The 16418-nt window shown below is 39.6% G+C and overlaps 1 protein-coding gene across 1 annotated transcript in view; it reads left to right on the forward strand.

Annotated features, from left to right (window-relative positions):
* The window catches only part of trim71 (tripartite motif containing 71, E3 ubiquitin protein ligase), a 36626-nt gene extending 26534 nt beyond the window's left edge, over positions 1-10092 (forward strand). The window contains exons 3-4 of the mRNA XM_077207515.1: positions 3863-3997; positions 4139-10092. Of these exons, the coding sequence (XP_077063630.1) occupies positions 3863-3997; positions 4139-5590 (1587 nt within the window). The 3' untranslated portion in view covers positions 5591-10092. The remainder of the gene's footprint in view (positions 1-3862; positions 3998-4138) is intronic.
* The last annotated feature ends 6326 nt before the right edge of the window (positions 10093-16418 follow it).

A 16418-nucleotide genomic window follows, 5' to 3' on the forward strand; every position in this document is an offset into this window, starting at 1 on the left:
AATATATAAACCCTCTTGACCCAGGTCATGTGACTTAAGAGTCCTTTGGTATTTCCCCTCAATGTGTGTGAATTTCAGGTGTCATCACAGATTGTCATTTCAAAGATTATGGATGACTGATCATACATGATCATAACAAAGCTGTTATGTGGTTGCAATAGAACTGTAGCTCTATTTGCATGAATGTAAAAGCAACTCGGACCTGGGTGCGCACTCGTTTTAGGGGATGTTTTTGAGCATGTAAAGCACTCAAACTCATTTAGGATATGACAGTGGCGATGTTTTGCCTCGGATGCCAGCGAGAGAGAGTGCAGACTGAGCGCAATCTGAACCACAAATGGCTCGGAATCAGTTTTCTCCTCAAAAGAGACCGTTTGCATGCCTTCATGTGATGCACGCTATTTCATTCACAGATTAATAAAAAAATACACTACATTCACCTACGTTCTGTTTTCAATCATCCGCCATGCACGTTTGTGATGACGTAAGATTGAACACAAATGCGCCAGGGTTTGATGGAATCAAGTGAGTGTGAAACGAGACCAACGCTGCGGCTGGCACCGGGAACAATCGCACTCGGATCGCAGAAAACGTGCCCAGTGTGAAAGCTCCCTTAGATTATAGTGGAATCCCTGAAAGCTCAATCAGATTTGGATGTAAATTAAGATTCTAATATGTTAGAATGGAAGGCAGTTTAGATGTTAGCTGACATGCATAGGTAGGACTGCCCAGATTGCGGTTAAAGCAGATGTTGGAGGTCATTGTATTCAGGAGTTTTTATCCCTCTTTTATCCCTCACAAATGATGCCTTTGATGCCAAATGAAGACATTTTAGCTGTTTTATTTAGTGGAGGAGAGTTTGTAATTTATTTCTGATTTTGATTTGGACCTTTTTGCAGTAACTTTATAACCATTTTCATGTTGTTCTTTTTGGTGGTAAATAATTAATTTGCAGAATAAAGAAATGACTTGGAAGCTATTTGCTCCTAAAACTATGCTCTAGAAGTGAAATGACTTCAGTTGTCAAGATCTAAATTCAAATGTTGCAGTTTGTATACCATGACAACCTAAAGAACCTAAAATTCTGAAATGTCGTTCAAATATGTTGATGGATTCATTAATTCATTGATTTAGACCAGGCCCTCAAGATCTACTTTCCTGCTGAGTTTTGCTCCAACCCTAATGAAATGCACATGAACAAGCTAATCAAGGTCTTACTAGAAAGCTACAGGCAGGTGAGTTTAATCCAGGTTGGAGCTAAACTCTGCAGGAAAGGGGGCCAGAGTTAAGAACACCTGATTTAGACATTAAGGTTCAACATTGTCCAGCATAGGTCTCTCTTCATAGCTCCTTAGCCTCTGTGTGGTTTTTGTCAAAGACTGTTGAAGACAGACATTCTAAAGATGTAATCAACCAACTGCTAATTACCTGAAGAAATTTAATGAATCCATAAATCAAGTTTTTGGGTTCTCTTGCTACTGTTAAATTATTGCAAATTTTTAACTTTGCCCTTCCCGAAAAGTTACAGTCTGTGGCCCTGGAGCTATTTATACAGTGCCTAGCATAAGTGAACACACCCATGCTAAAGTTGACTAAAAAGAGGAATAAAAAAATCATCTTTTGGAAATTGATCTTAATGCCTTAATTTAAAAAATAAGGTAGAATGCAGGCATTAAGGACACCAATTTTCTTTGTGAATGAATGTATCGGAAATGAATAAATGTTCTTCCTTAAAATACAGGTTGCATAAGTCAGGACACCCCTATGTTAAATTCCCATTGAGGCAAGCAGATTTTTATCTTTAAAGGCCAATAAATTCCCAGATCAGGGATGCTATACATCCGGATAAAGTTCCCTTGGCCTTTGGAATTAAAATATCCCCACATTATCACATACCCTTCACCATACCTAGAGATTGGCATGGTGTTATTTCAATTAGTCTAATAGCTGGTTTGATTTGCATTGAGAGATGATCTTAAGGAAAGTGCCCTATACCAATCTCTAGGTATGGTGAAGGGTATGTGATGATGTGGGGATATTTTAATTCCAAAGGCCAAGGGAACTTTATCAGGATGCATAGTAACCTGGATCCATGAAATAACTGGCCTTTAAAAATAAAAATCTGCCTGCCTCAATGGGAATTTAACATAGGGATCTCCTGCCTTATGTAAGCTGTATTTTAAGGAAGAATATTTATTTATTTACGATACATTATTCATTCACAAAGTAAATGGGTGTCCTTAAAGGTTGGATTTTTCCTCCTTTTTTAAATTGAGGCATTAAGATAAATTTCCAAAAGATGATTTTTTTTATTCCTCTTTTTAGTCACCTTTAAAGGAACACGCCGACATTTTTGGACTTTAGCTTATTCACTGTATCCCCCAGAGTTAGATGAGTTCGTACATACCTTTTTCATCTCCGTGCGTGCTGTAACTCTGTTTGACGCACCCACCGCTAGCCTAGCTTAGCACAAAGACTGGATGTAAATGGCTACAGCTAGCATACTAATCCCAATAAGTGACAAAATAACGCAAACATTTTCCTATTTACATGTTGTGATTTGTATAGTCACAGAGTGTACAAATCACAAGGTCATATGAGACACAGCCATCTTTTAACTGTATAAATACTCGGAACTATATTCTCAGAAGGCGAAGCACTGCTACTTGGGCGAAGTGATTACTGCAGCACCTGAGACGCGCCGTTGTTTCTTCTTGTTTACCTCTAGCTCCGCTCAATTGTTACTGGGGCAATAGAGCGCGTTCGTGACAACACAATACTAACATTGCAAGGGATACATGGAGCCCGGGAACAACTGCAATAGTAGTGACCACCCTATTCATATAATAGTGTCACTAACGTTACATTAGATCTAGCTAATGGTACTGTTACAGTAGGCTAGTCATCTAAAAACATAACGGAAAACTTACCGCAGCCGCAGGTGATCCACTTTGTCCGTCTGTGCTATCGATGGGATGGCCGTATCCTTCAACACGCGTTTCATGGTCCGTGTGGCAAATTCCATTTTTTCAAAATAGTCGTCCTTAGTGAAATGTACTGAGCAAACACGATGGTCCTTGATGATCTCTTCAGGTGTGTTTGGATCGATATCCAGAGCAAGTAGCCACTGATTCATCAGGTCAGCGTTTTTGATTGGAATTCTATGAAACATCATTGTATTACCTGGTCTCTCCTGTTTATTGTCGCAGTTCTTTACAATACAGCGAACAGCCATGATTGTAAACTATGCTTTTAGTATCTAGTAATTGCTGACTCTATTACCGGTACAATGAACTCTCTGCTCCTCACCACGGCGCGTCTCAGGTGCTGCTGTAATCACTCCTTCTGAGAATATAGTTCCCAATATTTATACGGGTTAAAAGATGGCTGTGTCTCATATGACCTTGTTATTTGCACACTCTGTGACTATACAAATCACAGCATGTAAATAGGAACATGTTTGTGTTTTGTCACTTATTGGGATTAGTATGCTAGGTATAGCCATTTACATCCAGTCTTTGTGCTAAGCTAGGCTAGCGGTGGGTGCGTCAAACACAGTTACAGCACGCACGGAGATGAAAAAGGTATATATGGACTTATCTAACTCTGGGGGATACAGTGAATAAGCTAAAGTCCAAAAAAGTTGGCGTGTTCCTTTAACATGGGTGTGTTCACTTATGCTAGGCACTGTAGAAGCAGTGATTTTGTACAATCAGCTATTTTGTGTGCAGACTTAATATCAGTTTTTTTTTCTCATGACCATTTCAAATAGCCCAAAATTGAATAACTCCTGTTTTTCCGTGAATTGCAATGTCCCCACAAGGGTGTATGCGTCTAATCCCTTGCTTTTAATTTCTTTCAGCTGAGCATTGAGAAAGCCCAAGCCATTGCTGAACAGGTGGAGCTGAAGGCTAAGGTTGTGCAGTCAGAAGTGAAAACAATCACTCTACGCCATAAGAAAGCTCTGGAGGAACGCGAGTGTGAGCTTCTCTGGAAGGTGAATGAATGAACATTAATTCATGGAGTATAATAACTACCTTTTGAAAGTCTGTCTTCATATTTAAGTATAAAATATAGTTCTGACTCTGCTTTGAAATACTTTTTGAAGTATCACCAACCAAATTTGTTTTCTGCACAGGTGGAGAAGATCCGCCAGGTGAAGGCAAAATCACTTTACCTGCAGGTTGAGAAACTACACCAGAATCTCACCAAGCTGGATAGTACTATCGCCACAGTGACACAGGTTTTAGAAGAAGGCCGTAGCATAGATGTCCTGCTAGCACGCGAGCACATGTTAAATCAGCTACAGGAGCTTAAATCCCTCCGCTGCTTCCTACAGCCCCAAGAAGACGATCGCATCATGTTCACCCCTCCAGACCAGGCTCTTCTGATTGCCATCAAGTCCATGGGCCTCATCAGCAGTGGAGCCTTCGCCACAGCTTCCAAAGCTCATGGTGAAGGCCTCAAGAGAGCACTGCAAGGAAAGCTAGCTTCCTTTACTGTCGTAGGGTATGATCATGATGGTGAACCTCGGTTGTCCGGTGGTGACACCGTCTCAGTTGTGCTTATGAGTCCGGATGGTAATCTGTCCAGCGCAGATGTTTCTGATCACCAAGATGGAACGTACACAGTAAGCTATCTGGCCAAGAGAGAGGGTGAGCATTTGCTCTCGGTGCTTGTATGCAATCAGCACATTGAGGGAAGTCCATTCAAAGTGATGGTCAAGTCTGGTCGCAGTTACGGCGGTGTTGGGTTGCCCATTGCAACCTTTGGAGGAGAGGGTGATGGGGATGGGCAACTGTGTCGGCCCTGGGGCATCTGCGTGGATAAGGAGGGCTATGTGGTGGTTGCTGACCGAAGCAACAACCGTGTGCAGATCTTCAAGCCTTGTGGCACATTCCACCACAGGTTTGGCACTTTGGGCTCACGACCGGGCCAGTTTGACCGCCCGGCTGGGGTCGCCTGTGACAGCCAGAGGAGAATCATTGTGGCAGATAAGGACAATCACCGCATCCAGATTTTCACATTCGATGGCCAGTTTCTTGTCAAATTTGGCGAGAAGGGAACCAAAAATGGGCAATTCAACTACCCTTGGGATGTTGCCGTCAACTCAGAGGGAAAGATACTGGTTTCGGATACACGCAACCACCGCGTGCAACTCTTTGGGCCTGACGGGACTTTCCTTAACAAGTATGGATTTGAAGGTGCCCTCTGGAAACATTTTGACTCTCCTCGTGGTGTAGCTTTTAATCAGGAAGGCCACCTCGTCGTGACCGACTTCAACAATCATCGGCTGCTTGTCATCAGGCCCGATTGCCAGTCAGCGCGCTTCCTTGGGTCAGAGGGAACTGGAAATGGCCAGTTCTTGCGCCCACAAGGCGTAGCCGTGGACCAGGAGGATCGTATTATCGTGGCTGACTCCCGCAACCATCGCATTCAGGTGTTCGAACCCAATGGCAACTTTTTATGCAAGTTTGGGACTCAAGGGAGCGGCTTCGGTCAAATGGATCGCCCCTCTGGTATAGCGGTTACCCCTGATGGAATGATTGTGGCTGTGGACTTTGGAAACAACCGAATCCTCGTTTTCTGACCTTTTATTGTTTAAAATACAAAACTGTAGCTGTGGACAAATGGAAAAGGAGATTTTGCACATCTATCATGAGCAAATGCAGTTTGATCTTTGCAAGGTGACAAGTTGTGGATAGTTTTGTACGATTCTCAGTGATTGTGTAACACCAAAAGCTTGCTGTTACAGCACACATTTTTGACTGCTGCAAGCTGAGTGTTTTGCTCTTGGTATGTGTCTTCAAATCCAGTTTCTTTTTTTTTTCTCAGGGAATTTCTTGCATTCTTGAAATATTTTCTCTCTGCATCCCACCTACCTCATCTAGCATATGTATGAATGTACTCACGTTTGTGCAGAGACTAGTCCGTGAAGTTTTATAAAGAAACGTCTACCTCAGTGTTTTTTTTGTTTGTAAAATGTGAGAAAAAAAACCTAAAAAAAACCAAAATGAAGCAATGTTTGGATATTTGCACAGTTCGCACAATTTTTTCCTGATTGTTACTGTGCAAAGAACGCAAGTTATATCCCTGAATGTTTCTCATAGCGATGGACAAAAACAGAGCTGCATGTTTTGGCAGAAGCAAGGGTAACTTTTTGATATATCTACTGCTATGTTTTCTTTTTTTGAATTTTCGTCTACATTTTAAATCAGACTTTCTCTATCTCGTACCTCATCTAAACCTCTTACCTCATTTACCGTATTATAGCCTCATTACACATTTACCTCACTTTACGGTCTTTTCCATTTGAAAATTATGCAAGCAGTTACCAAAAATTTATTTTGTATAACTAATGAAAGAGACTGCTAAACTAGGCAAATTATCTGAATTTAGTAATTTAATAGGACCCTCATGATGTAATCAAGAGTTTGCAACAAGAGAAATGCAACTGCAGAAGAACAGATACCCATGATTATTTTAAATGTGTTATGATTAAAAAAAAAGAATGAAATGAAGGATGTTCTTTAAAGAATATCTTCAGATCTATTTTATTTTTGGGGTGGGACTAATTGAAAGAATGTAGACACTAAATGGAATATCTAAGTGTAAAAATGGCCTAGCCCTTATCTTTGTGTTTCTTTTATTAATATTATTATATTTTTGTCTCTTCATATGAACAATTTAGGCAAGGTAAAATTTGTTCAAATAGAGGCACATGATTGACATAACTGGCTAAGGATATAATCCAGTTCCTCTCATACTTGGGAAACGTTTTATAGTGTTTTTTCAATGTTTGATGTATTTTGAGGCCAAGTTTGTTTGTCTCATTACAAATAGTTTTTTCTGTTCTATTGATTACAGCATGGCCTACAGTGCTTCCTGTGCCAGTTTAAAGAAAGATCTCCAGGGAGACCATTCACTCCGTCAGTGTAACATCATTTGAAAACACTTAGAATCAATTGAACTCAGTTTGAAATCGGATAGTTTGTGCCTGACTTGTGGGTAACCACTTTAAAGTGTTGTTTGCTTCTGTGTTCAATTGATTAAATGGGGAAAAAAGAGGAAGCAAAGCATTAGGAGGAAAGACAAATAATATATAAATATATAGCACTGGTATACAGCAGAACAAAAGCACATGGCTCTCCCATTATAGTCTGCTTCTTATGAAAGTTTATGACGACAGGAAAGTATCTCACCAATGTTGTCATACCTCAGTTATCGCAAGTTATATGAAGTTATGCAAAAAGGCAATGCGAATCATTAACCACTAAATTCAGAGTGTTTCCTTGTTAATTTGTATGTTTTTGTTGTTGTTGGCATCATGTGCGCGTGTTGGATATTTTGAAGTGTGTACACTGCACACTGTAAGTGTGTGTGGTCAAACTTGTTGTCTGCACAGTACATGCATGGCAGGCCCACTTACACAACCAACCCTTTAGAACCTTTGGGACTAATTTGCATGATGCTTTCTGTTTTACACTTGAGGTAACATTTAAAATCAGAAATTGTGGGAGAGCTGGATGACCTATTGGAAAGTGGTCATGATGTTTTGCCCCAGTGTTTTCCTGTAGGCTGCAGTTATCTTGTGTCCTGTCATAAGTATTAACGTGCTTGCATGTAGTTGCCTGTGCCTTTCGTGATGCTAGATAAATCGAAATCGAATGTCTTTGCCAAAGGGTGACTATAGGAAATAGGCAAGTGCCAAAAATGATTCCGAAGGTCACGATTGCATTGAGCGTTCGCTTTTCATTTATAAAGTGGATCTTTGTTTACTGGTCTTTTCTTTATATATATTACCTCATTATGAACTTAATATTAACTTCAAATTGTGGATCATCAGGCATATTTATGTTGCAGCTTAAACGAGAGATGTGAATTTTATGGTAATGTTGTTTTTTACACATGGTAAGAGTGGAAAGCAGTCAGTTAGATTAATGAAAATTGATAGACATCTGCACATTAGACCATAATAGAGGAATAAAAGGACCAGCGTGGGTAACGGAAACCCATTTGATGGATGTAAGAAGCTTATGCAATAAAGAATGAATGATTTGCTGATCTTCCCTGTCTTACAGTATTAATATCACATTTGATCTGATTAATATTTAGCTGCAAAGTTTTCTCCCTGAATCACTGCTCTCTTTAAGAGGGAACTTTTTTTTTGCATGCTGTAAAGGTCCTTGAAGACAGGTGGATGTTGGAAAACAAGGGGAGGGAGGAAGAAAACATGGACACTTTTATAATGTACCAAAAAAAAAAATTCAATTTACGTGAATATCATTTGTTTGGTCGTGGTGAATGGTTGACTATATGATTGTACTATTTCTAGATAGCTTTACAGAGTAAGGTACCTCATTGAGCTCCATTCAGATGCCTTACCACAGCTTCTTAGCTTTAGCATCAGAACTGGAAAACTGCCAAAGACCTCGTTCAAATGAAACCTTAGTGTGTGGATGTATTTATAAATCGATTTTTCGCGTTTGCCCAAAGATGAATATGTTTGGCATCGATCATTCTTGTATTTTCAACACTGTCAATATCTTAACATGGAGGCGAAACGCTCGCTGAACACGTCCCTGGATGTTGGCTTTTGTGTGTAACACGAGTTTTCGAGCAGGTGCCCCACAGGACCAAAGATGGGAAAATGTTAGAATCCAGCTCCCACAGTTACCGATGAAAACTGATCTCCATCTGTGTGGTGAGAGCGTTATTTGGCGAAGGAATCAGGCAGCCGTTTTATGGGTTGTGATGATGGAAGTGAGATCAGTAAGCCATTATTTAAAACCCCTTTAGCAGTGATTAGGATACTATTGAAAGTGTAAGTTCTACTTGGAGATATAATTCACTTGTGTAGGATTGATACCGTATGTCATCTACATACTTTCTGCCTCAATGGACATGAAAGTCGCTGTTATCAAACTCAGTAGGTGTCTTTGAATTTCAGATCATTGCAGTTTGTTTTTTTTTTTTCTTTCTTTGGACCTCTGGTCTCTAATTGTATGGGTTTTGTCACCATTTCTGGTGTATTCCAGCTTATGACTTCTTCCTTACTGGGGAAAACCAGAAAATGTAAGTTCAGAATTGTGTGGTCATAGACCCTTTTATGATTGTATTATCTTATGGAAAAAAAGAGATGTGTATACACATTAAAACAACTCAGGTAGCTTTGTAGAGATTTGATTAAAAATTCAATATTTGTTTCTTCCAGTTTGATAGTGAATCCTTTGTTAGTAACCATGAGCTTTTTGTGTGTTGTTTTGATGGTAAAAATGCTGTCATTGAATTCCATGGGATCCTTTTCAACCATGTCACAGTTAACAGTCAATGAGGGGGTGAACAATTCATAACCTTAATAACATGTCTCGATTTTGTGTTCTTTACACAGTCCTATCTTGATTTTATAACTGTATAACCCCATGATGGATGAATATACTATGATTAAATGTGTTTGCATTCAAATGCTGCTACTAAATTCATTGCCTTGAGATGATCAGAAATGCCTTAAGGCTTGGAAAATTGGTTTTCAAGAACTTTGAGGGCAACAGTCTGTCTCAGAAGAAATTTAGACCCTGTGTCCCTGGCACTGAAAATTGATATACGTCAATACTTTCTAATACGTCAATACTTTGTAAACTCCCTTAAGTCACAGTGCTTTTAAGAGGCTTGGCCGTGAGACAGGCTAAGCAAAGAGGTGTGGGGAGATTCTGCCCCAAAGCTCTCACCTGGAATCAGTTTTGCCTTTTAAAATACAACGATTAGGGTAGAATCAAAGTAGCAAATGCTGATTCCAGGTCAGTTGTCCTGGATGATATTGGCTTAGGAGCCCTCTAAGAGGCCCATCACTCTCTCCATCTCTTTCTCTTTCATAACTCGCCATCCCACCATCGGTCACCCTCTCAACCAAAGCAACAGAACCGTCATTTATTACTCTGAATAAGGCTGATGAGACTATATGAAATATTTAGTGGTCTGCAGTCTTGTTCTTTCGTCTTTGTGGACTTTAAACATTTCCTATGCAGTTTTTTTTTTATTATTATTATAAATGTTTGGTTGTTTACGAATAAAGTTGTACCTCTTTGGATCCTGTATTTGTGGTGAGTGTTTTTTACTTTTTATTAAACTAGAAATAACTAAGACATTGAATACTAAACTCTGCTTTTTAAAATCCTATAAAGCCTACTTTATCATATCTTAATTAGCATGATTTTCATAATGTAAACATAAGAATAACTTGTTGCATTTCCCATAATAAAAACTACAGAGCTTTGATCATAAAACTAAGCGTTTAAATGTGATCTTACTAAGACATTTTATTGGGTGATATAGAGTGATAATGATATTTATATGCATGTAGGTGCTATACTGTTATAAAAATCTTGATGTATGTTACAAGCTAACAGAATTTCAGAAAAGGTCACATTGGTGAGTGGTTTCAAAGCACCAAAATAAACTCCCAAACACCTTCATTTTGGCCAGATTTTGTTCAAAATGACATCACACCTGTTCGTTTTCCAAATTCACTAAGAAAGAATATGAGGGCCTTAACTCTGCATTATTTGTTTGTCTCTCCTTAGTTGATTCAATTCCACAGTTTGTAGGTACTACATTCGAAGAGCTTACTTGGTGACCATTCATAAAATACATTCTGTAAATTATGTAAGCGTGTAGTATGACTGCAATCTGGACATAATGGGCCTTTCCAAATAACCATACTTGTGGTCTTGGCCACTTGAGAGTGCATGCATGCAACAGGAAGTAAATGCGCAAAACTGTTCCAAGTCTGAGAAATGCCAAAGCGCAGTACAGTGTACTTAACGCACACTATATCCACTTTAGATCTTTAAGGTTAAGCTTATCCCATCATTCATCACATTCAGGAACTTACTGGGCCCGATTTCCCATCATGTGTATGAAAAATGTTCAGTGCAAGTTTAATTAGATGTTACATCTAGGCCCGGTTTCACAGACAGGGCTTAAATTAAGCCAGGCTTAGCCCTTAGTTCAATTAGGGCATTTAAGTAAAGCTTTCCTGAAAGGCGCTATATAAATAAACAGCGTTTAAAAAAAAAGTGTTTTACAGAAGAGAAAAACACGTAGAGAATTAAGATGAAAAAAAAATGACTAGTTGTTCGGGGTACCCCAATCTGAATGGAAGAGTCAGAGAGCCTCGGTTTGTGATTTAAACTACCAGAAACCTCCGGCTTCCCAGTGTCTTTCCACCCTTACTGAAGTGGAGGATCCAAACACACCTGTAGTCATACAGGTGGACAATAACACTAGCCCAAAGTAGCTTTTATGAACATGTCTTCGAAAAAAAAATACATCACTGGTGTGCATCTTGAGACACAACAATGGCACTGACATATTTTAAGATTCGTCACTGAAAGTTGCTTTCAGTTAAAACAGCTCAAACATGGATTTTAGTCTAGGACTAGGCCTAAGCCTTGTCTGTGAAACTGGGGGATAATTTGTTTGCAAAATGTGGCGCATTTTATTAGTGCACAGATTAAATGTAGTGTGTAAAACGTTTGAAAATGAAGCACCACAATCATGCAGTGATGTAGTGTGTCCCATTGAGTAAAGCAAAGCAGGACTTCTCAAACCGGTCCTGGGGAACCCCCACCATTGCACATTTCTGAAGTCTCCCTTATCAGAGACGCAATATTCAAACCCTGCGTCTCAATTATACTATCCATCCTAAACAGTATGTGAGATTAAAATAAGTGTGTCCCAAAGCATAGTATGTTGAAAAAAGCATGCCAGAAGTCCCAGGATGGTCTACTATGTCCGGTGAATTTTCGAAGTGTGGATCCTTGCACACTATAACGGCTGATTTGGCCCACAGCCCATTGCGCTTTGGAAGAATATACCAGTTCAGAACTACAAACTACACTACAGAAAACTACAAAACATGGCGAATATACCGATGGTTAAGTAGAGAGGTTAGATAAAGGGGTTTGAGTGACTAATAAACATTTAAAGCGCTGATTAAAATATTTATGTAATGTTATCCGTGTTATATTTCATCTGCAACAATGTGAACATACAAAGATCCGTTTGGCCATTAACTTTTAAATGCAGTTATGCATGAATATGAGGAGAGTCTCCGCATTAAAGTCCCACGACTGGCAGATCAACGTGATACTGCATTTCTCTCTGATACAGTAGGAAATTAAATGTGGAGGATTTTATCTTTGACAAGATGATTGACAGGTCAGTTTAAGTGACAGGATGCGTGTAGCTAAGCGACAGACTAAGCAGTAACTAAGCAGCATTCGTTAAAGACGCTATTTTATGACGTGATAGTTTGTCCCAAAGCTTGTCTACTCTTCTGCTACACACTAAAAAGTATCTACTTTTTCTTCACAAAAAAGAGTACATACTTTTATGGCGTAGTATAAGTAGACGAATTGATACGCAGCACAAGTCTTTCTTTCTGTGTTAATGAGCTGATTTGAATCAGGTGTGTTAGATGGAGAGATACAAAATGTGCAGCGGTGAGAAGCAGTGGAGTAAACAAAAATTGTCTTCACACCCACTTAAACACTTTGGACAAACTCCAGAAATATAGTACAGTGGTCAAGTGCAAAAACCGCTAGTGTGGGTATTTAGACAGGCAATACATCCACAAGTTTGCATTGTCATGTGTCCTATGGGTGAGATTTTAGCGCAAACCCCGCCCCACAACTGCTTTCATTGGTCAACTTAAGCAGTCACCTGTCAAGAAAAGGTCAGATTTAGACCTGGACTCAGTTTATAGAGTTCTAAAAAATTATGAATGGATCTGATCACGACAGAGAAATGCAATCTTTCTGGATGTTCTGGGTCTTTCTGGATGAAGGTTAGGGTTTTGTGTGGGCAATCAGCACTGGGGGAAAGCATGTGACCTACAGTGTCAGTTGTGATGTATCTCTTCCATTTACAAATCCTCTCCCGAGACCTTATGGGATAGTAAAGTGCCCTTTGGATATGCACTTAAAAGGATAGTTCACCCAACAATGTAAATTATCCCGTAATTTACTCACCCTCAAGCAATCCTAGGTGCATATGACTTTCTTGTTTCAGCCAAACACAATCAGAGTTACATAAAAAACATCTTGGCTCTTCCAAGCTTTATAATGGGAGTGAATGGTACCTTAGATTTTGAAGCCCAAAAATCCATCATGAAAGTAATCCATATGACTCAAGGAGGTTAATAAAGCCTTCTGAAGTAAAGCGTTGTGTTTTGTAAGAAAAATATCCATATTATCCACTTTATAAATTATAAACACCGGCTTCTGGTAATTGCCGTACGAGAGTCTAGTTCCAGTGGAAGAGTGACCTCTGACCCAACGCATGACGTAGGATTGTAGGCAAAGCGAAAGCTTAGGAAGAGTTGACGCCTCTCTCGGTTCGAACAAATGGGGTTGGGGAACAAGCTGCATCAACATTTCTAGTGACTTTTAAATGTGTGCTGAGTGCTTGAAAACGAAATCCACTAGTCCACGCGCAGAGCCAAAGCAGTATACTTTTGCTGTGTCCCAATTCAAAGGCAGCATCCTTCGAAGGCCGATTCATTCACTACAGCGTGACAAAGGCTGTCCCAATTCGAAGGCTCCTTCAAATGTAGCCGCGAAATGCACCCTTCAATTTGCGGGAAATGAAGGTTTATACACACACACACACACGCACACACACACGCTGGTAATATAATTAGAATATCATCAAAAAGTTGATTTATTTCAGTAATTCCATTCAAAAAGTGAAATTTGGATATTATATTCATTCATTACAAACAGACTGATATATTTCAAGTGTTCATTACTTTTAATTTTGATGATTATAACTGACAACTAATGAAAACCCCAAAATCAATATCTCAGAAAATTAGAATATTGTGAAGAGGTTCAATATTGAAGACACCTGGTGCCATACTCTAATCAGCTAATTAACTCAAAACACCTGCAAAGGTCTTTAAATGGTCTCTCAGTCTAGTTATGTAGGCTACACAATCATGGGGAACACTGCTGACTTGACAGCTCTCCAAAAGACGACCATTGACATCTTGCACAAGGAGGGCAAGACACAAGAGGTCATTGCTGAAGAGGCTGGCTGTTCACAGAGCTCTGTGTCCAAGCACATAAATAGAGAGGCGAAGGGAAGGAAAAGATGTGGTAGAAAAAAAGTGTAAAAGCAATAGGGATAACCGCACCCTGGAGAGGATTGTGAAACAAAACCCATTCAAAAATGTGGGGGAGATTCACAAAGAGTGGACTGCAGCTGGAGTCAGTGCTTCAAGAACCACCACACACAGACGTATGCAAGACATGGGTTTCAGCTGTCGCATTCCTTGTGTCAAGCCACTCTTGAACAAGACACAGCGTCAGAAGCGTATCGCCTGGGCTAAAGACAAAAAGGACTGGACTGCTGTTGAGTGGTCCAAAGTTATGTTCTCTGACGAAAGTAAATTTTGCATTTCCTTTGGAAATCAAGGTCCCAGAGTCTGGAGGAAGAGAGGAGAGGAACAGAATCCACGTTGCTTGAAGTCCAGTGTAATGTTTCCACAGTCAGTGATGGTTTGGGATGCCATGTCATCTGCTGGTGTTGGTCCACTGTGTTTTCTGAGGTCCAAAGTCAAAGCAGCCATCTACCAGGAAGTTTTAGAGCACTTCATGCTTCCTGCTGCTGACCAACTTTATGGAGATTCAGATTTCATTTTCCAAAAGGACTTGGCACCTGCACACAGTGCCAAAGCTACCAGTACCTGGTTTAAGGACCATGGTATTCCTGGTCTTAATTGGCCAGCAAACTCGCCTGACCTTAATCCTATAGAAAATCTATGGGGTATTGTGAAGAGGAAGATGCGATACGCCAGACCCAACAATGCAGAAGAGCTGAAGGCCACTATCAGAGCAACCTGGGCTCTCATAACACCTGAGCAGTGCCACAGACTGATCGACTCCATGCCACGCCGCATTAGTGCAGTAATTCAGGCAAAAGGAGCCCCAACTAAGTATTGAGTGCTGTACATGCTCATACTTTTCATGTTCATACTTTACAGTTGGCCAACATTTCTAAAAATCCTTTTTTTTTATTGGTCTTAAGTAATATTCTAATTTTCAGAGATACTGAATTTTGGATTTTCATTAGTTGTCAGTTTTAATCACAATTAAATGAAATAAACATTTGAAATATATCAGTCTGTGTATAATGAATGAATATAATATCAAAGTTTCACTTTTTGAATGGAATTACTGAAATAAATCAACTTTTTGATGATATTCTAATTATATGAACAGCACCTGTATATAGCGTTTGAAATGTTTACTTGTATCTTATCAAGATATGATTTTATATAGTTTATACTCTTTATGATGTACATTAATGGACCACGGTTAACATATTTAGACAGGTTGTGAACCCCGTTTTGTTTTTAGGAAGTTGGATATAACTTTAAAAAAAGTCCAGTACAAACGTTACTGCCGCCCGTCAACGGCAGCGGTCAGTCACAGTTGCCAGGCGACAAGAAAACTCCTCCATAGGCTATTTAACAACGCCTTCGAAGGTGCGGCCTTTGAACATGGAAAATGAAGTATACCCGGACCTTAAAAATGGGTGTCAAAAGGGAGACAGGTTTTGGAACAAAGTAATAAACTGATTCTATTCCTGTAGATATACTCTTACTGTAGTGTATATACTCTTTTATGTAGTGATGAATCAAATTGACTGCACATTTCTAGACTATGTTGGAAAAGGTTTGAGGTTGTTTCTTTGTTCTGAATGACAGTGGAGCATTTGGCTTTTTTTTCTTCTCACATTGACAGCAAAGGAACACCCCTCTTGCTTGTGATTGATGTAAGCAACCTCAGGATGCTGTATGAGACATTTGAGCCCATATCTGAGCTTTAATTTGTTTACCTTAAATGAAAGAGACTGATTATATACTATAAAAAATATATTTTCTCTGATAGCATTTAAAGACAAGGTAATGGTAACTGCACTTTAAATCACTCTGTGAAATATTTGTCATCTTGTTTAAAGAGTACTATCACTAGGAGTCTTTGCTTTGTCTAAATTACTTAACAAAAGCCTCTTAAGGCCACCAATGCTGTTTGAGAAATGGGCGTCCCTGCATACCAACAGGTCAAAGGTCAGAATGGGGCAGGGCGTAGCCCAGAAGGTCAGCTTGAGCCTGCAGGAAAATGTTTGTCGTCTGGCAGATGGCACCATTCCGGGTGTAAATAACGATAAGGGGTTCAATTGGGCTGGAATGTTTAATTCAAAGTTTTTGGAGTTTGTTATTAGTCCATTCCAGTTCATTTGCATGATCCAGATCCATTCATAAACATTCTGGCTGCCTTTAGTGAGTGAAACCACTTATAAACAGCTAAAGTGCACAAATTATTATTCTTCTCTGTAGTCAGCCACAGACC

This window comes from Siphateles boraxobius, unplaced genomic scaffold, assembly GCF_051911475.1.
Source record: "Siphateles boraxobius isolate OS27281-9 unplaced genomic scaffold, OSU_SipBor_1 12, whole genome shotgun sequence".
In the NCBI taxonomy this organism is placed as follows: Eukaryota; Metazoa; Chordata; class Actinopteri; order Cypriniformes; family Leuciscidae; genus Siphateles; species Siphateles boraxobius.